The 26,400-nt window shown below is 36.1% G+C and overlaps 4 protein-coding genes across 5 annotated transcripts in view; 1 reads left to right on the top strand and 3 right to left on the bottom strand.

Annotated features, from left to right (window-relative positions):
• The window catches only part of LOC140981209 (probable carotenoid cleavage dioxygenase 4, chloroplastic), a 5,457-nt gene extending 4,734 nt beyond the window's left edge, over positions 1 to 723 (top strand). The window contains exon 2 of the mRNA XM_073447537.1: positions 256 to 723. Coding sequence (XP_073303638.1) covers positions 256 to 625 — 370 coding nt within the window. The 3' untranslated portion in view covers positions 626 to 723. The remainder of the gene's footprint in view (positions 1 to 255) is intronic.
• Positions 724 to 10,914: 10,191 nt separating this feature from the next.
• On the bottom strand, positions 10,915 to 13,508 carry LOC140980091 (probable carotenoid cleavage dioxygenase 4, chloroplastic). The gene is made up of 2 exons (XM_073445764.1): positions 12,055 to 13,508; positions 10,915 to 11,398 (listed from the first exon to the last, which is right to left on the bottom strand). The coding sequence occupies exons 1-2, from the start codon at positions 13,473 to 13,475 to the stop codon at positions 11,038 to 11,040; spliced, it is 1,782 nt and encodes a 593-aa protein (XP_073301865.1). The 5' UTR covers positions 13,476 to 13,508; the 3' UTR covers positions 10,915 to 11,037.
• Positions 13,509 to 15,020: 1,512 nt separating this feature from the next.
• On the bottom strand, positions 15,021 to 19,037 carry LOC140980090 (protein root UVB sensitive 1, chloroplastic). The gene is made up of 7 exons (XM_073445763.1): positions 18,175 to 19,037; positions 17,812 to 18,087; positions 17,125 to 17,181; positions 16,737 to 16,935; positions 16,478 to 16,593; positions 15,903 to 16,079; positions 15,021 to 15,437 (listed from the first exon to the last, which is right to left on the bottom strand). The coding sequence occupies exons 1-7, from the start codon at positions 18,973 to 18,975 to the stop codon at positions 15,147 to 15,149; spliced, it is 1,917 nt and encodes a 638-aa protein (XP_073301864.1). The 5' UTR covers positions 18,976 to 19,037; the 3' UTR covers positions 15,021 to 15,146.
• Positions 19,038 to 19,971: 934 nt separating this feature from the next.
• Positions 19,972 to 24,039, bottom strand: LOC140980923 (uncharacterized). 2 transcript variants are annotated; one of them, XM_073447040.1, is made up of 9 exons: positions 23,197 to 24,037; positions 22,879 to 23,068; positions 22,680 to 22,757; positions 22,019 to 22,382; positions 21,778 to 21,890; positions 21,331 to 21,495; positions 21,067 to 21,206; positions 20,553 to 20,645; positions 19,972 to 20,459 (listed from the first exon to the last, which is right to left on the bottom strand). In XM_073447040.1, exons 1-9 carry the CDS (start codon positions 23,259 to 23,261, stop codon positions 20,297 to 20,299), a joined length of 1,371 nt encoding a protein of 456 aa, XP_073303141.1. In that variant the 5' UTR covers positions 23,262 to 24,037; the 3' UTR covers positions 19,972 to 20,296. The 2 variants fall into 2 exon arrangements, with proteins under 2 accessions (XP_073303141.1, XP_073303142.1); XM_073447041.1 differs by lacking the exon at positions 19,972 to 20,459 and having other exon boundaries at positions 20,556 to 20,975; positions 23,197 to 24,039.
• Positions 24,040 to 26,400: the final 2,361 nt, after the last annotated feature.

Below are 26,400 nucleotides of genomic sequence, written 5' to 3'. Positions count from 1 at the left end.
ATATATATATATATATAGTGATTCGAATTATTCGATTTAGTATTTGAAAAGTTCGAATCGAATTCGAACTCGAGCCTCAGTTCGAATCGAAAATAATAAAAGTTCGAGTTTCGAATCGAGCTTCGAATATGTTTATTTGGATTCGAGCTCGAGCTCGAATACTGAAAATTTCTTAAAATTCGATTCGATTCGATTCGATTCGTTTACAGCCTAACTTGATCTAAATCTTCCTGTTGATTAAATATTTCTCTGCAGGTACATTTATGCTGCTTTAGGTGCTCCGATGCCAAAGATATCAGGTGTGGTAAAAATTGACTCATCACTTTCTACAGCAGATTCCGACGATTGCACGGTGGCTAGCCGACTATACGGGCCCAAATGCTATGGCGGCGAAGCGATTTTTGTACCAAATGATCCGGAAACAGAAGAAGACGATGGATATCTAGTTACTTTTGTACATAACGAAATTACACTAGAATCCAAATTTATTGTAATGGATGCAAAATCTCCTACTCTCGAGATAGTTGCTGCTGTTAGGCTACCGCAAAGGGTGCCTTACGGGTTCCATGGGATATTTGTGCGTGAGGGTGACCTTAAAAATTGCAACCAAATTAATAGTAATTAATCACATTATTGGATTTTTAATGATTTAGTCACCCCCACCCCCATCCTATTTTTTAATTCCAGGCCACCAAACACCGGGTTATTGGATTTTTAATGATTTAGTCACCCCCACCCCCATCCTATCCCCAGTTTTCCCACTACATATATTTTTGTGAATCAAACGAAAATATCTATATGAAAAATAAATTTCATACCATTAATTTTGATGTAGTTGGTTCTCGATTTTTAAAAAAATAATCAAAACGAGTTTCAAGCGAATTCGTTTAATTTAAACGAGCAAGTCTAATGTGAGAACGTTACACGATTTATATATTGGAGACAAATCAATCATATTCATATTTAGAGTAAAAATTAATATTTTGACATAATCTCACCAAGATTGATCATTGGGTTTCGTCGTTATAATATAAATGTTACATCTAATTAGTGATGATTCTTCATATTACTTGCATTAAAGAACTCAAAATCATCAAAATACATATCTTGTAACTCACACACACACATATAAAGTACAAATCCAACCATAAAAATGTTGTGTATATTTATGATCATGTGGGTAATGAAATTCGTATATGTTAGGCGCATCAAATTTCTTTAAAGATATTAGTTCCTCCCATAACTTGTGTAAATGTTCTCAAAGAATTAAACTTCTAAGATACAAATCATTTCATCACATAAATTCAAAGTTTACGCTTCTTTGAATTTCAATAGAGCAAGAATCACAAGTTCAATAAAAAGAAATATTAAGAAGCAAGAAAGATAGTTTTTTAAATTTATTTTTTGGATTTGTTATCGTAATTGTTTAGAATAGATGCATCAAATGAAACTGCATGCCTCTAGATGGCCACAAACTCTTATAAAATCGTCTCATTGATAAATTTTGTGAGAATAATGTCTTATTCAACTCGACTGTTTCCTTCCTTTGTTTTAATTTCTTAATTCTCCTTTTACATACTTATTTAATTATTATACTATAAAGCAAGAGATCGGGAAAACGCTACAACAAAAATAATTTTTCGCAGCGCGGAAATCCGTTTTTCACAGCGCGCATTGCACGTTGCGCAATTAAAAGTTGTTGAAAGTCAAATATTATCGACAACGCGCCGTGCATGCCGCAGTAAGTAATAACACTACAACAAAAATATTTTTCACGCGCAAATCTGTTTTTCACAGCGCGCATTGCACGCTGCACAATTAAAAATTGTGGAAAGTCATAGGTTATCGAAAGCACGCCGTGCACGCCGCAGTAAGTAACATCGACAGCGCACGCTGCACGCCACAGAAAAGAACAACGATAGCGCACAATGCACACTGCATAAAGTAACATGGACAGCGAGCATTGCATGTCGCGGAAGCCTTTGAGTTAAGCAAATTTTCCTTCTACTTTCCTAAAACCACAATATTAAAGTTGTCAAACTGACTTCCTACTTGCCTTGACCACAACGTATGAAGAAAGAAAAGGAATGGAGAATATAAAATAAAAGCAAATAACACTGGAGAGAGTGGCCATATTTTAAAAATTAGATGACTCACCCCTGAGCAAGATCGATGGTGCCATTGCTTCCGATTTTGAAGAGGTGAACTTGAAATACCATAATACTGCAAAGTAGTGAAATCATGTATATGTAGACTTGCCTGATTTATTAAAGCTAGTAAGGGAACCCGCTAACAAAGGGAGCTTGCACACTAATTTTTTGCTGAAAATTAGAAGTTTCTGCAAGTTCACATGCTCAGACTTATATCTAACAAAGTCTGTCCCATCTCTTCATCACACTGCATTACAAAAAACTAAAATCAACACGACAGTAAGCAATGCTTGGTTTTTACAAATGGGCTACTGCAGTTTGAGCTAAATCTGCCGGACAATAGCTCACTATTTCCCATATGGAGACAGAGGAAAAAAGCAATCGGGGGACAAAGAGTAATCCAAAAAAAATATTCAACCCATAACAGAAACAATCACAATCATCACAAAAATATAGAAACCAAAGCCTATAATCAACCAAATAAGCAGAAGAACCAATTCGCGTAAACAGGGCTAGAGTTCGGGATTTCAATGCAGCAGCTAGAAAACTTCGAGCTATGGCAATGAATGGACTGGACATATACCAGAAAAAAAACGAGGAAATCGATTATTTCTTCATTCCAATCAGAGTACGTGATTTCTTAGTATAAAAACCTTCACCATAAAACTCAATACATACTAAAGCAAGACAAACGAGACAGCTGAAAAATTCCATGATAAAAAGATAGATAATCCTTGATGGGGAAAAATATGGCACAATCTTTGATCTTATATTAATATTCATTATAAATATTGAGGAATCTTAAATTTAGAGTAATATTAATATTAATATCCACAAATTCTAGACCTTGTATTGATATTTTTCATGAATGTGACAAGTCTTCCATCTTATATCAATATTTATCAAACTATCTGCAATAATAATAGGTCTTTTATCTTGAATCAATGTTCTTCGAGAATATCTGATTTTAAATCTTAAATTTTGTTATAGATTTGGCTAGATTATCAATATGAATTCGTGTTGTGTTTTTCAAGAACATCAACATAAAATAAAAATTTGTAAAGTCGTGCTGCTTCAGGAATATTAACATAAAAATAAAGTCTGTGATGCTTTGAAAGTATCAATATTAAATCTAAATATTATACTATTTCAAGATAACGATATAAAGAATAATAATTAAAATTATTTTTCAGTAAGATTTTAATTTATTTTCTACAATGTCTATTACGTGAGAGCCGCTTTGTGATGAGGACGAAGAGTTCTCGTTTATTGAAAAATAGAAAACTGAAAAACTGAATGAAGGAGTTCTACAGTGGCGTGATCATATACTAACTTCTAACTTTCATCCAACTACTATCAAGCTAACTATATCAACTAACTACTCAATTAACTAATTAACAATAGACTAACAACTATGTATATCCAATACCCCCTCTCAAGATGTACTATAAATGTTTTTGATAGACATCTTGGAAAGTAGGTGAGACAAAGTAGGTGAAGACAATGGTTTTGTGAACATGTCTGCTAGTTGTGATTCCGAACGAATGGGTAGCAGCTTAATGGATCCATCGAGAATCTTTCCTCGAATGAAATGACAATCAATCTCTATGTGCTTTGTTCTTTCATGGAACACGGGATTATGCGCAATGTGTATGGCCGATCGACTATCACAAAATAAGGTTGCTGGTGAAGATGGATGGATGTGAAAGTCTCTAAGTAATTGAATGATCCAAAGAATTTCACTAGTAGTGCTTGCCAAGGCTCGGTATTCAGCTTCAGTAGATGATCTGGAAATCGTGGCTTGCTTCTTGGCTTTCCAGGCAACCAATGCATCACCAAGGAAGATGCAGAAGCCTGTAACAGATTTTCTTGTGTCTGGACAAGATGCCCAATCAGCATCAGAAAAGGCACGCAAGTGAGTGGATGACGAAGCAGAGAAATATATGCCTTGACCCGGTGTGGATTTGATGTATCGTAGAAGATGATGTACAGCCTGCATGTGACATGTTCGTGGCTTAGATACGAACTGACTGAGTTTGTGCACGGCAAACATGATGTCTGGGCGAGACAATGTGAGATAGAGAAGGCGTCCAATGATACGCCTGTATTGGGAAATGTCTACCAGGGCCTCTCCGTCAATGTTGTTTAAGCGAATACGTGGTTCCATTGGTGTTGAAGTTGGTTTACTGGCTAAGAAACCAGTATCTTCTACCAACTTAAGAGTGTATTGACATTGTGAGAGGCAAATACCGTGTTGGGATCTTGCTATTTCGAGGCCAAGAAAATACTTAAGCGATCCCAAGTCTTTGAGCTTAAATTGTCCCTGAAGGTATGTTTTTAAGGATTGAATAATATCAGATGATGGTCCTGTAATGATAATGTCATCAACATACACCAATAGGGCAATGAAAGAAGATCCCGTGCCTTTAGTAAATAGCGTGTGATCAGATTGTGATTGAATAAATCCAGATTGAATGAGGGCGTGGGAAAATTTTGTGTACCACTGCCGAGATGCTTGTCGAAGCCCATAAATCGACTTGTGAAGCTTGCATACAAGTTTCGATGATGGAGCAATAGGTGAACCGTGAACAACGTAGCCAAGTGGTAGGTCCATATATACTTCCTCCAACAAGTCTCCATTAAGAAATGCGTTGTTCACGTCTAATTGTGCAAGGATCCATTTTTGACTTGCAGCAAGAGCCAACAACACTTTGACAGTAGCTAATTTGGCCACGGGAGAAAAGGTTTCAAAGAAATCAATTCCCTCTTGTTGAGTATATCCTTTGGCCACAAGTCGAGCCTTATGTCGATCAACCGAGCCATTAGATGCATATTTAATCTTGTAAACCCAGCGGCAACCAATGGCTTGCTTTCCTGGTGGTAGAGGGACTACTGATCACGTGTGATTAGCCTCCATGGCATCAAGTTCATCTTTCATGGCTGCCTGCCATTGAGGAAGGTTTTTGGCTTGATGATAAAATTGAGGTTCAAAATGTGATGACACATTGAGTGTCAGATTTCGATATGAATTCGATAGAGAAGCATATGAGATGTAGGAGCTTAAGGGATATGATGACTTAGAAGGCAACGAAGTGTCTGAGTGCATCAGATTGCAATGATAATCACAAAGATATGATGGAGGTTGTATATTTCTGGATGATGTTCGATGAGACACAGGAGCTGGTGGATTATGAGCTGGTGGAGTAGGAGCTTGGACCAATGTTGAAGGTGTTGTGATTGGTTCCAGTGAGTGTGGCGCATCAGCCGATGTTGGAATGAAAGTGTCAGGCCTTGATGTATCCAATATCAAAGGGAGAACCACACTGGGAAATGAATCTACACTGAGATTGGGAGTGATTGATAGGAATGGAAATGTGGTTTCATGAAACATGACATCCCTAGAAATAAAGATCTCTTTAGTATGTATATCCAGTAGTTTGTAACCTTTGATGTTTGCAGGATACCCTAAGAAAACACATGCACGAGCTCTTGGTGAAAGTTTGTCTCGATTGGCAGCTAAAGTGGACGCAAAGGCGAGACATCCAAATGTTCTCAAAGAGGGATAATCAAAAACTCGGTGATAAAGTAGCTCATAAGGAGACTTGTGGTGAGTCGTAGGAGATGGTATTCGATTGATCAAGTATGTTGCTGTCAATATACAATCACCCCAAAATTCAGCAGCCACATGCGACTGGAAAAATAGAGCTCTAGCCACATTGAGAAGATGTTGGTGTTTCCTTTCAACTACTGAATTCTGTTGTGGGGTTTGGACACAAGATAGCTGATGTATGATGCCTTTGTCCATGCACAGATCTTTGAAAGCAAGTTCTTTTGCATTATCTGTGCGGAAGGCTTTGATTTTCTTAAGGAATTGAGTCTTAATCATACTGTAAAATCGAGAAACAAGTCCACAAGCATCCGATTTGTGCTGAAGTAAAAATACCCACGTGAACCGAGTACAATCATCTACCATAGTGAGGAAATAACGTTGATTATTTCGCGTTGCAACATTGTATGGTCCCCATATATCACAGTGTACAAGATCAAAAGAAGAATCAGACATGTTATGGTGAGATACAAATGCGAGTCTTCTTTGCTTAGCTAGTGGACAAATTGGACAAGATTTACACTTATCTAAGTTGACATTATTACAATATAACTGATCTCTTAAGGTATTCATGACTATACCAGATGGATGTCCAAGACGACTGTGCCATGTCTCTACTGAAATCTGATTGATGAAAGTATTTTGAGAGGCCGAGCTTGTATTCAAAACATAGAGTCCTTCGACTTTCCTACCCTTGCCAATCATCTTCCTCGTTATCACCTCCTGGATGATAAACGAATCATGGTAGAAACTGATCATTGATTTAGTGGTGACAATAAGAGAGCTGACAGATAGCAGATTAAATTTGAAACTCGGTATAAACATGACATCTTCCAGAATCAATGATTCACCAATCTTGACACTGCCACAAAACTTAACTTCAATAATTGTGTGATTAGGTAGGGTAACCGTGGAACCCGTGACTGGTTGAAGGGAGCTAAACAATGACTCAAATGAACAAATATGTCTGGATGCTCCAGAGTCGATAATCCAACACGAGGGAGAACACAAACTATTAAGAGCACATGTAGATAAGCAAGTACCTATGATGTGAGCACTCTCTGAGACATGGATAGAAGTATTATGCTTGTCATGTGATGTAATATGTTGATCAAGCATTACCCTCAATTGTTGCAACTGCTCTTTGTTGAAACCTTGGATTAAATGCTTAGATAAATCATCACTGGTGCTAGCATGATCTGTGGATGTATGTGTTCCAGTGATTTGATTTGCACTTGCTGTCGTGTACCTATTTGTGGTGTTTCCTCGAAGTTTAAAGCCTGGAGGATATCCATGAATCTTATAACAAGTTTCCACTGTATGGCCATGAACGTTGCACTTGGTACAGAAAGGCCTTTCCTTATGAAATCTTGTTGAACCTCGACCTTGAGCCATTTTATGCGATTGTTCATTCTTTAACGCAAATGCCATATCTCCTGTGGAAATGGGAGTTGTGACTTGTGCACCGATTACTCTGTTTCTTTCTTCTTGAACAACCAATGAGAAAACCCGATTTATGGGAGGAAGTGGATCAAGCAAAAGAACTTGGCTTCGAATTTGTGCAAAGGAATCACTAAGTCCCATAAGAAAAGTCGTGACATATTCCATTTGAATATGATTGTCCAGCTTCTTTACACCTTCACAGCTACACCTACCACAGCTACACATTGGACGAAAATTGTTCAATTCTTCCCAAAGAGCTTTAAGCTTTGTGAAATAGACACTTACAGATGATTGTCCTTGACGTAAGTTCACAAGATCACGTCGTAATTGAAAAATCCTTGGCCCGTCACTCTGTTGAAATCGTTCTTTGAGATCGTCCCATATGCTAGCTGCAGATTCTGAGAAAAGAATACTCGCGGAAATATCCTTGGACACAGAGTTTAATATCCAGGAGATCACGATGTTATTGTTTCGAGTCCAGAAACTAAGTAAATTTACATCAGCCTCTGATGGTCTTCCAATTGTTCCGTCTATAAAACCCAACTTGTTTTTGACAGAAAGTGCAATTCTCATCGCTCTGCTCCAGGATGCGTAATTGTCTCCGGTTAGTGATTGAGATACCAATGTGAGACTCGGATTATCTGAGTGATGCAAAAAATATGGGCTCATCGGATCATCAATGGCGGACTGACCATTTCCTTGAGAAAGTTCTGGTAAATTTCCAGGAGCCATGTGATATGTAGAAAAAAAAATTGATACAGAGATTTGAGAGTACCCGAGGCAGGAGACTAATGCAAAGAATCTAAAATTGAAGCTCCGATCACCATAGTTGGCGCGATTGCTCTGATACCANACATTTGAAGACTCAATTGGATCATTACAAGCTTGATGTGTTTGAGAATCCGAGGTTTAAAGATGTTGATTCTCTTCCTAAATTATGCCGACTACTAGTTGAAACAAAGAAGTCGAGGATTTATTTCATTATTGATAGACTGATTCGTTTGGTCTTGACTCTTCCAGTTTCCACTGCTACAACTGAGCGAGCATTTTCAGGGATGAAACTTCTCAAGACACCACTTCGCAACAAAATGGAGCATGAATATTTAAACAATGCAATGGTTTTGTATATTGAGAGAGAGATTGCTCATGACATTGATATAGATTACATAATTGATAGATTTGATCTTTTGAAAAATCGAAGGTTGCGACTAAAGTAGTGTTTATTTAAGTTACCCTTTTTTGGCGTAAGTTGTATTTTTTTTGTTATGCGTCGTACTCTATTATATGATTAATANTCATCCATGAAAAAATATTACTTTTTAGGCTAAGAGTATTACTTTTCTTCTGAATATCGGAACGGTTGACACGTCTCACAGATAAAGATTCGTGAGACCGTCTTATAAGAGACCTACTCACAAATTAATATGAATATTCAAGATTATTGGTATTTATAATATGAACAACTATGACGAATAACTCACAAGTTTAAGATATTTTTCTTGGCAAACAGGTAGACAACAAATTTTATAAGAAATCCGGATGAGGCTATGCTGCATCTGATTTTTTTATCCGGTAGAACATAGCCTCAACCTTCCTATCCACGCGTACCCTTCAATCTTCCTTAACTAAAAATTGGCTATCGAGTGAAAGCGATAATTGTTTTTTGAAAAATCATAAAGTTTAATTAATTTTTGTCTTAATTTGTAAAAATCTTTTTATTGTATATTATAAACATCTGTTTATTTCAAATTTGTGGACTAAAACCTTGAATTATTGATGATAACATAATAAAAAAATAAAACAATGTGTAAGTTAAATGACTATGAATGTAATTTTTATTTAAAGAAATATTATAGATGCACAAAAGGTTAATGGTAAATTATAGAATTTACAATATACAATGTGAGATCTTTTTATTAGATACCATGCATAGTTTTACTAAAAATAAACTATACAATATACGACAAAAAAAGTTGGAGTTGTGTCAATTTTAGGTGGTTTGGGTCCATCTCTAAGGTGTGCTCAGCCCATGAGAATAGGTGGTGGAGACGAGGCAAGTTGGAGTTGTGTTAATTGTAGCTAAGGGAGATGACTAATGTGAAGATGATCTAAGAGGTGTCTTTAGGAGTTAGCGTGTGGAAGGTTAATGAAGTAGTTGAAGTTGGTTGTAACAATTGTAGCTAAAGAAGATGACAAAGATAAAAGATGATCTATGAGATATGAAAGATGTGGAAATGAGATAGGTGTGACAAGTAATGAGACGAGTTAGGAGGTGTGGCGGGAAAGGAGTTAGGAAAGAGCCGATGAGGTGAGAAGCGGAGGAGTAGCATGGGTGAGGAGCTCATCCATGGAGGCCTCGACCTTAACCTGAGCCTCGCCCTAGGGGCGAGCTCACCCCTGCGCTTGCCCTAGTAGTGTGAACCCTTTGTAGAGAAGCATGTGAGTTACATGCACATGGTCTTTACTAAATATGCGTGGTCTCTTACTTTTCTTCCTATAAATACGAGGCTTACTCATTTCATTTGAAATTTATTATTTTCATTTTGCGAGACGTCCTAACTCATCTCTTTACTTATTCACGGTTCTCACTTGAAAGTTGGAGGAACTATGCCAAAACACATTCACTGGCCCCTCTAACAATCTTTTTGTGGTTTAAGGTTCCCTTTTGACTCGAAGCTTTAGGCTCGAGTTGGATTCGAATCTCGGATAAAAAGTCTCAAATTATTGAAAGTATCAGTGACGTTTAAATAAAGTAAACCAACTTTCTTAATAACCTTCAATTTTGTATATTTAATTTAAAATATTTATTAAAATAAAAGGTTTTATTTTTAAAAAAAATTCCCCAAAAAAAGTTTAATTTGTAAACAAATCAATATAAATTGATTTATTTGATTTCAAATTTTAAATTAAATCATTCTACTGATAATTTTGGTTTAACCGTAATTTGATTCAATCTTATTTGTCATAATATTATTATTATGACCGTTTGACACTTTGACAGTCCGTGTTATAAGCATTTATTGTTACTTACTAATTTTGGAACGTAAAAGAAGACATGTGACATCTTATATGATTTCAATTATGGCATCAGTACGAGTTATTTATAGAAGTTAAAATTTGAACGTTGGTTTTCACCTATAAATAGGCCATATCGGGATTTAGCAAACTCTCTCGACACGTCTACGATCTATCGTCTTCTATTGACTCAAAACTTTGTTGAATATATCTTGAAGCACACACACTTAAAGTTTTATCAGATTTTTTTCAAAGATCACATTATTCTTATTCATACTCATATTATCCTCGTATTCATTTTATCATTTGAGTGAGTTATTGTAACTGACAGAAAGAGTCAATATGTTCAGAAATCTGTATAAAGTTTTAAAGAAGTCGATATTACGAGTTTCAATTGGCATTGTTGAAATCATTCTGAAATGAGTGTTAACAGAAACTGTAAATATCAAAGTCTTTAACTTATGAAAATAGAATAAAGGAAGACGCTGAAGGATATTAGCATTTGAACTTCCAGAAACAACTACTTCACTGATTTTCATTTGTTCATAAAGTGTCAATGGATTATATGAGTTGTTTTTTGAACTTTGAAGGACAAGAAAACACTTCTGCTTCTATCATCAGTTGAGGTCATCAACATAATTTTTTAATCATACAGTTATTACAATGTGATTGCCTCTTATAAGAAAGAATAAGAGGTCATTTAAGGATACAAATTATCTACAAATTTCCATTATTTCTGAAATTTAGTATATTGTTATGTATTGTTTAAAACATAATCCGATATGCTATTTAACACACTATGAAATTTCTGACTCATCGGTTTCATAGTTTGATCAGATCATTCTCTCTAACAAAGAGGCCGTGGAAGCCATAAGGAACCCGGCCCGGTAGCCTCACCGCCGCAACAATGTCAAGTTCCGGTGACTTTGCATCCATGACTAAAAACCTTGATTCCCCGTTATTCTCGTTGTGTAGATAAGTCACCAAGTATCCATCATCTTCGTCGGCATTCGGATTATTAGGCTCCCGAGCCACAAAGAAGGGTTCTCCACCGAAGCAACCTGGTCCGAACAACCGGCTTGCCACCGTGCAGTCACGGCGGTCACCGTCGGAAACTGAAACATCAAGTTTCACAACCCCTGATATTTTAGGCATTGGATCCCCTATTGCCCCATATACATACCTACAAAATTTATTTTCATTTTGAGTCAAATTTATTCAACCTAATTAAATCACCCTGATTTCTAAGTACAATAATCAAGCTTTGACACTAATTTATCACAAAATTCTTTATCTAGATAACTTTATCGTTGCTACAATTCAGTAAATATTTTTGTATAAAAATGCTTTGATTTTACGGGATTTTTTTTTTGTCAATTATTTTATTTAATTTTGGTTTTGATCCACTAAATTTTCAAATTTGTTTTTGATAAATTAACTTTTAATTCCGACTATTTTGCTCCAATTACTAATATGTCATCTAAAAATATGATGTGACACCGAAAAATATTATCGATATGTTGACAAATGCGAACGTGAGATCATAAATTGTTACTCTGTCGTCATATATTGGAGCAAAATAATCAAAAAGTAAAAATTAATGTAACAACCAAGTTCGGATATATTCTTGTGGTTCCTCTACGCCTAGAACACTAGAATATCGAACCATACCGACTTATATATTAAGAAAAATAAAATTTCAGATATAATATTCTATGTTTAAAGTTTTAACCGTCTCTAAATGTTCAAACAAAATTAAAATATTACTTTTTCTTAAAAAATAAAGATATAATTAGTAAAATCTAAATAATCTTAAATTCAAGGTTAAAGCATACGTACTTATTCTTCTTGCCCACAAAAGCAGGATTAATCACACAGAAATCCAGATTCCTCGTAGCCACAGGGAATCTCGACACGAACCCTGTCGTGAGATCAATTCTGACCATCTCGACCGACGCGTGTATCAGATCCATCCTTTCTAATGTATGCTCCACCGACAAAATATTCGGCGCCAGCAGTACGATCGTGTTCCCCTCAACTTCATCCCATGCGTTAATGGCATGAATCGTGTTAAACCCTGGGACCTCAAACCACTGCATCTGCGATTCATCGGTGGCGTATCTTGGGATAACGCCAAGTCGCGGAACTTTTCCTGGATTTGCACCTACCGGAGAACCGCCGGATATCATCTCAATTGGGTTCATCCCGATTTGTATTTCGTTGAATATAGCATATTTATTTGTGATGGCGAAGTCGTGGAGGAGAGATGGGCTGGTCATGGAGAAAATGGGAACGTCGGGTTGTTTTTCTCCACTGCAGTTGATTCTGAAGAAGCTTAAAAATGGAGGCATGGGGCCGTACCGGAAAGCGAAGGTTTCGCCTGTTTGGGGGTCGATTTTGGGGTGGGCTGTCATGCTCATGAAGAGCTTTCGGTCAAAATCATGGCGGCCGAGTGTGTGAATTTCTCCACCGGAGTCTATTTTCACTGAGTAGGGGAGATCGGACTCACCTAAGGCGTAGAGATTTCCACTAATTAAAGCCAAGCTTGTGTTTGCTAAGCCGGTGCCTTCGGTGGGATTGAACTGACCCGCGAGTATACGGGCAACGGCGAGCGCGCCACGTGCCGCCGAGGCGGAAAGGCCATTGAAGCCGGAGAAGACGTTAGGGATGACGGAGAATCCCTTCTCGCGTTCTACTTTGTATTTGTACGTCTTGACGTAACGGCTGCAGAGTGTTGCTTTGCCTCCGGAGATTCTGATGGAGTGGAGCATCCCATCACCGTCGAAGAGGTGGTAGGGTCCGCGAGGGAGGAACTGAGGATTTGGGCCGTTGCGGATATACGCGCCGTCGAGAGACAGTGGGAGAGAGCCTTCTACAACGTCGCATGGTGTTGGAGGAAGCTCGTGCACTGGAGCAAAGTTGTCGGACAGTACGAATTTTGGATCGACGGCGGAGCGGAGAGGAGGGTCGATGAAGGTGTTGATGAAATTGTCTGCTGCATTGAAGATAGTGGCCGGGAGTGATGGCGGATCTGTTGGTCTTTTTGGAGACGGCGGCGGGGGGGCGGTGTAGGTGGTGAATAATTGTGGGGTTGGTTTCTTGACTAGCTGAGACTGTGGCCTTTCGGTGGCGGTCTGCGGCTTTTCTTCAATCCTGACGTATGAAATGCGAGGATAATTGTGTGTCGTACCGATGGAGATGGATGTTTTGGGCTTTGTAGATAATTTAGGATGGAAAGTTGAAGAACTTAGAAAATCCATAGTTTTCTATGGATCCATGAGAAACGAAGATGAAATAACTTAAATATTAATACCCAGATATTTTTTGTATTAACCAACATTTATATTCATATTATAAAAGCTTATATAATATCTTTTTATAAGTCAATTTTACGAGATAAATTTTTCAATCAACTCATGAAAAAATATTATTTTTTATGTTAAAAATATTATTTTTCATTACAAATCTATATGTGATTAACTCATTTCACGAATATAGATATGTGAAATCGTGTAACAAAATATACATGTTTGAAAAGATATAACTCTTCAACATTTGGGTTTTCGTAAAATATGTAGGGATGACAATTTCTCCCACCGATTCGGGACATTGCGGGGGAAACCCGAAATATAGATGAGAATCTCCGATTTTTTCGAGTTCCAGATAAATATGGAATTACTATCATCATCACTGAACCTGTCTTGAAAATAATATAATAATAAAATATTATTATTATTATTATTAATACTGATATTAATATTATCATTTATAATAATAGATATATATAAGTTTTGGTTCGAAGATTTCGTCTTAACCTATTAACATTCTTGAAACGTGGATGATAGATTTGATTTCTGCGATTTTGATTTCAATGAAAAAAACGGGGATCGGAACGAATTTGGAGATGAAGATGAATTCCACGAGAAAATGAGAATAAAGATGGCAAACCTACCCGGCTCCACAACCCCCCTCTCATCCCTAAAAATGTGGAATCAGTTCCGTTACTTTATAAAAAGCTTTAACAAAAATACTCATTTTGAATTGACTTGATAAAGGGCTGTTTGCATGGAAATATTTTTACCATTATTAGATATTTATAATGACATAAATCCATCCAACATCGGTGGAATATCCCTTATTTTTTCTATCTACAAATATAATAATTTATAAAATGAAAAATCTGTGCCTGGTCTCGTTCTAGGTCCACTCCTTCATTTCGTTAAAAATAAAAATTAATAATGATGAAAAATATCCCCACAGAAGTCATTTTCAATATATTCTTATCCACTCGAAAAGATATATATCTTGGTTCCATTTCCTCAAGCAATAAGATCATATATGAGAAGTTTCCATACTAACATATTAATGGCAAAAATATAAATATATAGTTGAAATCAACAATTATAACAAAAAAAATTTTAGTCACCAGGTAGACTCAGATTTAGTTATCTTATTTTAAATAAAGCTTGTATTATTTATATTATTATTAATAGTAATTTCTTTGTACTAAAAATAGCAACCTTCTAATTTTACAAGCTTTCTTACCAGTAAATTACTCTAAACCAATTTTCATTTGTGATCAAAATCTTGTAGGCCCATGATTTAAAATGGAAATCTCCCACTTGATTTGAAAGTTTCGTGGCCTAACTTTTGCTATTTTAAACCTCCCAAATTCACAAGTGATATTATTACATTATTTTTCTCAATATAATCATTGGTCCGAATTGAACCAACTTAAAACATACATGTTAGCTTGTCATTATATTTCATCCTTTCACAGTTCAACTGAAAAAGAAAACCACAAATAAGAAACCACTTTGCAATTATATGTATGCCCGTGACTTGTCCCACTCAATTACATTCGGTAAGTGATGGCATTCACCACCATTTGCTACATTTGATTTATACAAAAAGGGGAAAAAACGTTGAGCTCATCTTTTAGCGGGTAGAGATGCCGGTTCGCTGCCAATACGAACCCGGTTGGTCAATGGCCTAGCAATGAGACCATCGACAATCCAACCGGCGACCTCACTGTCATTCTTGACATGGTTGAATTCATTTTGTACATATTCCAATGATATTTGAAGCCGCCCCCCAAGCCTGCAGTCGTGAATCGTTGTGTTCGGTTTGATTCCAGCGTTTCGCTCCAGCCAATACAGATAGCTGACCTGAAACATTGATCTTAGCATGTCTTGTGCGGATGAGCTTTCTTTGAGAACCACCTGTTTAAGTTCAGAAAACAAATATCTTAGGCGCTGCTATTTCAGTAATGTCGTACTTCACCTTTGTTAAAATTTAAAACTACCATCGAGTCATTTCTCGTCAACTCAAACTTCTGAAAGAAATGGTTTCTAAAATGACATCAAGGTAGTCAATAGTCAAAATACCCTGGAGTGCAATTCCAATTATATTTAACTGAATTGGTCTAGCCTCTCTGTTGCCACCATATCCAACCATCATCAACGGATGTACCTTGAATATTAATTCATGACAAATATTTCCCAGCTTGCGGGCTTACATGAAATATGGCATGTTGATGTATAAAACTATTATTATTGAGCCACTTTTTAGCGGTCTTTCTAACAATGTGACAGTTGCATTAATCAGAGATGAACATGTGAATTCAACAAAGACTAAACAAACTCGTTAAGAAAAAGATAAATGGCGTTGAGAACAGGGAGGCTTACACGATATCTTCCTTCGAGTTCTGTCAGAATATAACCCTCATCCTTGTACAAATTGATTAGGGCGATAGCATCTTCTTTACTTTTTACGACATCAGAGAGTTTGGAACCAAGCTGCAATCTCCGATCAATATGGAAAGCAGCATCGTTTGCATCTGTAGACAATACTTCATCTTGCTCCTGATAAGACAGGACACAACAAATTGATCGTCAGCGCATGCCAAAATCCTACCAAGCAACCATTTTTAAGTGTTCACATTTAGGAAACCTGCCAATTCGACAAACAACAGATATTATGCAGCTGTAGTAGAGAATCTTTACAAATTTTCATAAAACTTTTTTACAGACCCAAATTTTTCCGCATCTGAAAATTCAATGGTTTTAACTTTCAACTACACATCAAACACTCCTAAACACTTTGAGGATAATAGTGGTACATGGTCAGTCGATTTCTATCACCTTTGAATAAAAAGATGAGGTGGATTATGAGATAACTAAGCCATGAAGCTTTACGTTTATAAAGAAACATTATTTCTGCAGATCTATTCACATGAGCATTAATTTGAGATAGAACTTACTTCAGATGCAGGCTTCATGTTCAAGAGCGGAAAAGCTGGAAATAGTGGCTCCTCATCATTGACCTCTTTAACAGAAGGGACGAGGCCACTTAGCAGATACTGGCTGAAGACTAAGCCTATTGGAATCATGGGGACATGTCAAATTTTACTTTTCAAAAGGATAGTAAAGCATGCCATGAGAAGGTAAAAAATATTAATGTAATTTATCATGATTTTGCACAGGGAAAAAGGGAGGAAATTTAAAAGGACGAGGTAATACTTGCACGGTATGGATTTAAAGTCCTGAGCTGTATGGATTGATATGATTTCAGATTGCAGAACATGTGGATCCAAGTTATGACACCAAAGGAAGCAAGGGAGAGAGAAGTCGAAGATTGAACACAGTTAGCTAATGCTATGCCAAGCAGAATTCCTATAGATTTGCTCACCATTCCTTGAGCTTCACCTTTAGCAATCACCTGCCAAAAGCGAATCCTTCGAGATGTAAATTTCAAAGAGAAACTTCTGCCAGAAACAGGGTAAATGCAGCAATCATATATTTGAATTTAATTTACTGTATATATGAGAAGTGTTTTATCATGAAAACAAGTAAAAAATTCAAATGAAGAAAAAGATTGGCATTTGGACAGGATAACGAAAGATGTTACCTCTGCAAAGTTCCTCTGAGCAGCAAAGCCAGCATAGAAACAACTCCTCGTGGACGCCTGTGATATGTAAAAGTTGTCTGATAAGAAAACTATTGCAAAAGAGATCTAAAATTATCCATGAAAGACACTGTACACACATATAGTCCAACATGAAAAACAATTCCAAATTAATTTACCTTAGAAGAAATAAAAATGATATGTTTGCCTGCAATTCTAAGATAATAATATAACACATAATAATATAACAAGAGAATCAAGAAAACTTTTCCCCACTCATTAACTAAGATGGTTGCAATGCTACTATTTTTTTTCTCTTAGTTGTGTTCATCAAATATAGAAACTTATGATAATGGCATGTCAGTTCTTGTTTTGATAAGTTTACACTTCCCTCGTATAACAAGGGATTTAGCCATTTAGCTTCTCAATTGTTTCATTGATGTAACGGAAACGTAAAATAGATTTACACAACCCACATTAATACGAACATTGAAGAAAATATGGCTTAAGTGAATTGAAAATGGTACTGTTTCAAACATAATGATTTCACACCATGACAAGGTTTCAGAGAACATTGTTTTTATAGAGGTAAGACCTTGAATCATTAGAATAGAGTCTTGGCTGATTATGATGTACTTGATACCTCACTATGGATGTGATCTTTGTGCACTTTCAAATTTTGAAACTCACTTGGATCAATGCAGCGGCGGACCTTCCAGCTCCTGCAGCCGCACCAATTGGAACAAAAAGATGAGGAAATGCCGGGGTCAAGATTTCCAATCCAAAGGCAGCATTTTCTAAAAGATCAGCAAATAGCCTCCAACCCTTCGGATTGACATCAAAATGCCTCCCGTATTTTGACAAGAAAATTTTACTAACATACCCAATTCCATCCTTCAGGACCCAATTCACAGCTGCTGCAGTTGGAATAGCCCCTTTGCCTAATCCAACTGCAAAAAGCAAGGCCTAAACATAACAGTGACCAATCTGAAAATTCTAAAGGACACTCGACATACTTCAGCAAATTACACCAAAGGCGGAAAAATCTACTACCTGAGTAGCAAGCACACCGCTAACTTGAGCTGCAATACCCTGAACTCCTCTCCAGAGAGAATATTCAAGATAGTCACTTGTAACACTCTCCGGAAACCCCTCTGGAAGCATCAAAGTCGCAACCAGGTCCCTACATTTCATCCAAATATCCGCAGGAGTCATCGATGGTTTCGACTTTTCGCCACACCAAGGCCACCAATTTCTCGGTACAATGAACTCGTCCTTGGCATAATCAGGTACCAGCTCAACTCTCCTTCCACCCCTGATTTCACAAACAATATCCTCACCATTTCGCGAAAGATCATCTGTCTTTGCACGTGCTGCAGAGGATGAAAGGATGAAGTAGCTTGCTGAAGCGGACAATGAAATTAGGACAAAAGAAATCATTTTGGGTAAAATTAAGCACATTGGATCGTCTTCTTTTGTGAATTTGAACTGAGAAGACAAGAGAAATAACGAGTTCCGGTTGAAGTTAAAGAAATTGTCACTCCAATCATCCCCTCCACCTCCACCTCCACCTCCACCTCCGGCACCGCCAGCACCAACGCCAGCCCCACCTCCATGATCTCTGATATTGGCATGATGGTGAAGATGTGGGATGGAGTGCCGACCATTTACCAACGGAGTAAAGTTATTGTGCTTAAGGGTTTCGTCATGAAGAAGAAAATGTTTAGCCAAGCCGTGATGACCAAGAAGGGAATCATATAGAGGGATGGTTGCGGCGGCGGTGGCGGGGTAGGGCGACGGAAGAGGTTGAGGACGAAGGAACAAACGGTGGTTACCGGCGGGGGAGCAATTCATAACTACAATGCGTGTGCAGAAGAGGCGCAACTCGTTGTGGTGGCGGGCGCCTTATGAAAGCCGTTTCGTCAATTTCTCCGATTCAGCTACCAATGGGCTTCAACTTTGACTTAGCCCAAATGCTAAGCCTGCTGACGACACAACCTACTGGGCCAACATATGATTTCATCGAACAAACACAAACCGACGAACCATCTATAATATTACATCGACGTAGCGTTCTATGCTTGTATAATATTTTTATAATTCATTTTATTTATATTTAAATGAAGATCAAAATATAATTATAAGAAATAGTGAGGAATTACCTATACTGCAATTTTGACATATAAATTAAAAATTAAATAGAAAAAAAGAATAAAAAAAATGACTTTAAGTAAGAATTGAACCTATAGCTTTAAGTTAATGCTTAAGAAACAGAGACTCTATCTGCTGAACTACATATAACTTACATTATATCTGCTGAACTACATATAACTTACATTATAATTTTAACATTGTATTAATATGTATAATTATTAAAACAGACCATGACACCAAAAATTGGTTAATTTAAGTGTCTCAAATTTAATAATATAGTATAGATGGAAACGTCTTGACTTTAGGAAGTGTTCTCAATTAAAAAAAAAAAAAAACAAATGATTCTTCATTTTTACTTAAAAAATAGTTTTTGGTGTTGCTTAACTTCAATTGTGTTCAGCTTATGTCCAATTTAATTATAATCTAAAAATAATCTCATGTCAATTCTGATTCTTCAAGAATAATTATAATATTTTGATAAGTAAATGATTTTTTTGGACACTCTTATGTTCTACATTTCTTTTCTGATCCACAATTACAATTTACATTCATTTAGATAAATGAAAAGAGAGGGATGAATAAATTATTCATTAGATAAGTCGGAAATAACTATATCCGTCGACAGAGATGGGTAAGAACCAAGACAACGGTGAAGTTTTGGTTACATATATCGAGTATACTCAATGCTACACCAGAGAGTTTTGGTTACATCAAATGGAACTAGAACATCGATCAATATGTAGATCCTACGTACAATTAGTAACCCCATTAAGTCCCTAGGTTTCTGGCACATCGCGGAGAGAGATTTCGTTTAGAGATGATATTCTAAGTTCATGATGACGGATAAGGAGGCATTTCTACTTTGTTTGCATATGATGTCCCAAAACCATGGGAATCAAACTTGGTGTTTTATTCAGAAGAAACAAAGGTTACAGCAGAAGTTTAATCCAAGGCAACATCGTACAGGGCGAGGCGAGCAACTACTGGACGTACGTAAGACAACAGCATATTACAGATCAAGTCAAGGAACTGTAAGCCAACCTCCTTTTTGTCCCAACGACTTCCAAGACGTTTCAAGCTGCATCAGATTTAGTTTCTCTACAAAACGTTCTAAAATTTCAGCCTCTTCCTCCGGTGCAAATGCCATGCAGATACTAAGCTCTTGGACTGCCTCCTCGTATTCTCTGTAAGGGGTAAAAGTTTGTTTTGTAGAAACGGAGGAAATACTCGCAACCACAGGGGAGATGGCCCAAAAATAACAGGCTCCGCATTCATACCTGTTATAGTACAGCATCATGCCAAAGTCACGTCTCAGAGCCCAATTATGCGGCTGAAGTATAAGCAATCTCTCGGAAGCCATGATCGCAAGCCTAGAAAGTGAAGAACATATAAATGCAGGGTAATGGACAAATTACAGGACATATTTTCTTGACTCAAGGAAAGGTACAACACTAAGAAACATGGAAAAGAGAACAAAAATTTCATCGCCTCCGCCAGCCACGAGCAAATGTCAAGTGAAACAATTCTGATACGACAAATCATTTTGAAAATCTTAAGTCAAAGAAAAGGGTTATAGAATTACAATATAATATGTTAAAAAAATCATATATGTTAGATTTTAATATTTTGAGAGAATTTTATGAGTCCGAATTCACAATTTCGTCATTCTCAGGCCAATCTTGCCATATATGCATCTCAACCTGTAGGATAAGACAAATAGGCACCTGTAATATCAGAACAAATAGAGGACAATAATAATCAAGATACGAAGAGGGTACAATGACGCGCTACCTCAACTCCTGAGGCCGCAACAAAGGCACGCTCGAACCCCTGTCATTGTTGAACTTGTCTTCAGATTTATGAAACGGTCTTAGTGGAGAAGTCAACATCAACCCATAATTCATTTTTGAAGCACGCTTCCAGTAAAGCCTCTGCAATACATATTTACTTCTTTATTCTGGTGGACAGAAGCATACTACATTTGGGAGTCATTTCTTGAGTGTAATGCAAGAAATCCAAGCATAAAACAAAATAAACTAAAAAGTAAAGACTCACGATCAAATTGGCCAAAGAAATGCCAATGATGTCTCGATTTGTTGCGATATCCAGCCCCAAAAGCGAGTTGCTGTTAATGTCTGAGGCCTTAGATCGAGGGTCGTCAACACATTTTCCATTAACAATCCCGAACATGCTATGTCCAGAGGTTGTCCTGAATAATTCCTACATATAAAAGATTTAGTTATCAGATCCTGTAAACAAAAAAAAAAAAAAATACTGTCACATAGCAATAATTTCCCCAAATTATAGGGTAGCATACATGGCAAATCGTCAAAACTTGGCATTTGGGTTTATGTATGATTAAAAGATTTAATTATGGTTACAATTAGCTATAACTTTTAGCAAAAAACAAATGCTCCATCACACAATTATTGTAACTAAACACAAGCTACTACATGGGATAACCACTGCATGCCAACCGAAATAAGTGTAAAACTAACATACCTCAGGGTTCCTGGTTGGGGGCCATATCAAAAAATCTTCCCCAACACGAGATCCCACAATGGTCAGATTAAGTCGTCGGCAAACTTCGATGTAAATCACACTTAGCAAAATTGCTGTCAAAATTACACTGACATTTTCAGGGGAAATCTTTTGACTTATAACCATGAACATATCAGAAGTAACACAGTTCACATAAACTAGGAAATATAGCATTTTCAAACATATACTGATGGAACCTTACCGCTGGCGCATCCAGAGCTTAATACAGTGTGCAAGTACAAACACTTTGAATCTACTAGTACAGGCGACCTTTTGAAACCTCTCAATTCGAAAAGAACTTTGTTCACAGCGTCCAAAACTTCTACTAAATCGCATCCTATATCTCTTGACACAAGCTCAGCTTCGACTTCCCTTGATATCACGTCTAGCTCAGTCAACCACTCATTCATATTCTTTCCGGCCATTGGCATAGCTTCCACACAGTTCCATGATTGCACGTTAGATTGTGATGGCATCTCTCTTCTTTCGTTATGGACTGAATGGGCGTCAATTTCACGGTTAAAAGCCAACAATGTCTCATCTTCAACAGCCACATAAAGCAAAGCCTAAAGAAACAAATTCCAAGTGAAGGAACAGGATTAACAACAGCAAACCCAACCTTTAAATACAAGACCCTAAACAAAAAAATTTCTTACGCAAATCCATCAAATTTTAGGTAATAGTATATTATTTTTGCATTTATAATGCCATAAGCCCGAGAGGAAAAACAAAATCTAAAATATTTGTCTATTCGATGCATGAAATTCTCAAACTTGTAAATCATTCCACAATTGCTCGTAGAAGCAATTACTCCAATCATTGAGCATGAATAATCTTGAGCAGAAGAATATTGCAAGAATCACCTTTGCAAGTGAGATATCTTTGTCCTTGGACTGAAAACATATCTCCCGAGTAAATTTCACTCTCGCAGCCTCAAGAATCTGACATGTCATAAACATGTGAATCAAGGTTTCACATAATTCCACAACCATAGAAACTTATAAGGATATAAAAAATTTAAGTTTCATTCTGGTTTCAACAAAAGAAGATAACTAATTCAACCTCCTTGTATAAATTGGCCCTCGACGAATTACACGATACGGCTGCTACGGCCATAGTACAAGAAGCCAGAGGTGAAAGGCTTGGATTCATCTTTTTAACTGCAGCATTTCTAGCTGTTTTAGCAGTCATATAGTTCAATTTCCCTTTGCCACAGGCACTCCAACATCCATGGATACAATCAAAAGCATACCTGATGATGCTAAGTTAACTCACATTCAAGAAATCTATAAATAATACGCCATAGCTATCAGTTGCATGTGATTTGACAAGAAATTCATCAAAACCCATTAAATCTTGAACTCAAAATCGTCACTTTACCTGCCAAAAGTTCCCAAAGGCGGCATAGAAACAGAAGATAAGTCGATCCCACCAGTAATCATCATGTGCTGGTTACCAATCAATCTTCAATTTCCCATTAAATAATTAGGACAGGGAGCAATATTTAAAATTCCCAACAATGGCAAAAAGGATGTCCACACAAGACCGGATTTTCTTGAAATTTCTCTTCAGAAGCCCCAGCTTCTCAAGAAAAGAAAAAACAAAACAAAACAAAACGGTTGCTGAGATTAAGCTCAAAAGGCGACACTGTTGTTATAAAACGCCAAAAAGCAGCAAAAATCCCGCAAGAAACAAAACAAGAAGTAAAGAGGGGCAAGCAATCAATAAAAATAAAAAAAATCAAGCTTTCTCCTCGTCAAAAACCAGTGGAGATAAAAGCTTTGGAAATCTTAGGAGATGAGGGTTTAAAGGAGGGGTTAACAGAGACCATTCCGGGTGCTGAGCGGTAACGTCCAAAACACGAGGAAGACACAGACAAAGATGATGATGACGAAGCAAAGTAACTGCAAGCAATACAATGCCTATAGTGGAAGCTGACACTGATAATAACTCTGAAACTCCCAAGATCCATAGAATTGTAACTTATCAATTCTAGCATCAGCCAAAATAATCCACAAAAAGAATAACCCAATTCTATTTTTTAAATTTTTTCACTCTAATTCTTCAACTCCTCTCTATCTCCCTCCCCCATCCGATACACAGGCCCTTCATCTGTTGTGTGCTTATATATAATCTTGGCTGACAGTGGGTGAGGAAATTCACAATTGTGTGCACATTTTGGAAGGCGGGTCCCTCTTTTTTTGCTATCGTCTAGCTTATACGGATGAGCCAAAATAAATGGATCGGGAACGGGTAACCTGCCATCCTACAGTTTACCGGGAGTATAATCTCTCATTACCTCACTAATCACCATTTACGTGTCTGTGTGTGATTATTTTATTATGAACTGAAAAAACAAATTTGCAGTAAACGAAGGTTCCTATGGTATCCAATCCACTTCGATGAAACGTGTTCTTCTCTGAACTCAAGAAAATTTTTCTAACTTAAAAATCCTATAAATTTTTCCTTTTTCTTTGAGCAAAAATCCTATAAAGTTGGAACTCAAGTTACGAGTATAATCCTGAGAATCTTTTGGACAAGGATGAATTTATGTCTTTTTTTACTTATTTAAAGAAATACGTATATTTTTACGTATCCCGGGATCGGAGATGGGAAATAATAATTTATAAATTGTATTATAATTTTCGCAATATTTGGTTTTATAATAAATAATTTTCGTTGTGTAGTTAGACTACATGAATATATGTTTATAGATATTATCAAATTAATTTTAATTCTATTTTTGGGTTTTGATGAATATAAGTAATTATTTGAACTTTGAAGCCTTTAAAATATAAAGACAATATAGAAGGAAATATAAAAATAGATTTTTAATTCGGAAATATAATTTTATAAAATCAGAAACGTAGATTTCCAAACATACCAATTTTAGTAAGGAATCAAATGACATATATATTTTAGATTGAGTAGTTATCTTATAAGACAGTCTAATGAATTTTTATTTTCAAGACAAGTCAATCAGTTTCATACTATGAAAATTAATAATTTTGACATAAAAAATAATATTTTTATGATTCAGATATTGAAGATTTATCTCATTAAATTGATCCGTAAAATCGAATCTCGTTAAATTTTTTGTATAAAATAATATGTTTATGCAACACATACGGTAACCTTCAATATATATGTTTCTACGTGATTAATTATGCTGATAATTAGAAATGAGAAAAAAATCTCAATAACTTTTCACTTGATGTGACATGATGTTAATATCTATCTTATTTTATTAAAGTTAAGACATGATAGTAACAACTTAGGAAGGATATCAATTTTTTTTTTCCAATTTTACANTGGACATTAAAAACATGGTATTAGGAATACTTGGTGTGAAATAAAAATTATAAAATACTGATGCAAGGATAAGGTCATTATTTTTATTAATATTTTAAATATAAATTATTAAACGAAGAAGACAATATAAAAATATTGCATCAAGAAAGAGGGAAATTATATCCCCACCAGGTGTTTTACATCTCCACACACCTGGTTGGAGTGATAATGGTTGATTTTCTAGCGTATCACATAGGAATGATAATTTTTCCTACTGAGTTTGGAGACTCGTGGGAAAAATCTGAAATAAAGACGGAGATCTCTAATTTTTTGGAGTTCGAAGATTTTTGAAAATCTCCGAAATGTATGAGGATATCATCTCATCCTCGAACCCCGTCGAAAATAATATGAGTAATAAAAATATTAATATTATTAGTATTCATAATATAATAATATTATTTTTTAAAAATATTAATAATATTATTATATATTATTATTAATATTAATACTGTAATAATATATAATAATAAATTTTGCTTCGAAAAATCCCCGTACCCACTCCCGTCTTGCCCGATTAATATTTTTGAAACGAAGATGACGACAGAGAGGAAGATTTGATCACCGTAGTTTCAAACTCAGGGAATCTCTAAACCTGAAAAATTGGGGATCAGAGCGGATATGAAAGTATGGATGAAATTCGAAGACGGAGATAATGATAACAAACCCGTCCCGCCCTGCCTCATTGCTATCCCTAATCTCACATTTCATGTGTCTCACGTTTCATCATTTGAGATCCATGAAAATCAACGGCACACCGGGTGCAGCATAAAATTGCTCAGAGTGATAAGGCAAACACTATTAAAATATTTAACATAGCTATATCTGCCATAAAATTTAAGTGAATAAGAGATTATTTCCTATTTTGTGGCAAACTTCAATTTCATAAAAAAAGTTAGGTTAATATTTTTAATGTGAAAAAAAAAACATTTTCCATAAAAATAAATTATTATAATTTTTCTCAACGAATATCTCTCATTTTATACCTTCTTTTAAACATGTATAATGTTATCCAATTATTAAGGGATGGTGATAGGACGAGCCAATCCATTTGGCAAGAGAGATATTTCATATCTGTAGTCATTTTATATTTTTAAAAAAATTACGTACAACAGTTTTCTCTCTTATTTTATTGATCAATGTTCTTAACACGTGTTTGTATAATTTATTTTTTTAACGAAAACAAGAATAAATAATAAATGAAAAAAATTAAAAAATGAAAAAGATATTGTAAGG

This window comes from Primulina huaijiensis, chromosome 7 (assembly GCF_012295235.1).
Source record: "Primulina huaijiensis isolate GDHJ02 chromosome 7, ASM1229523v2, whole genome shotgun sequence".
Classification (NCBI taxonomy): domain Eukaryota; kingdom Viridiplantae; phylum Streptophyta; class Magnoliopsida; order Lamiales; family Gesneriaceae; genus Primulina; species Primulina huaijiensis.
The sequence above is the reverse complement of the archived record's forward strand: the minus strand, read 5'-3'. Positions and strand labels throughout refer to the sequence as shown.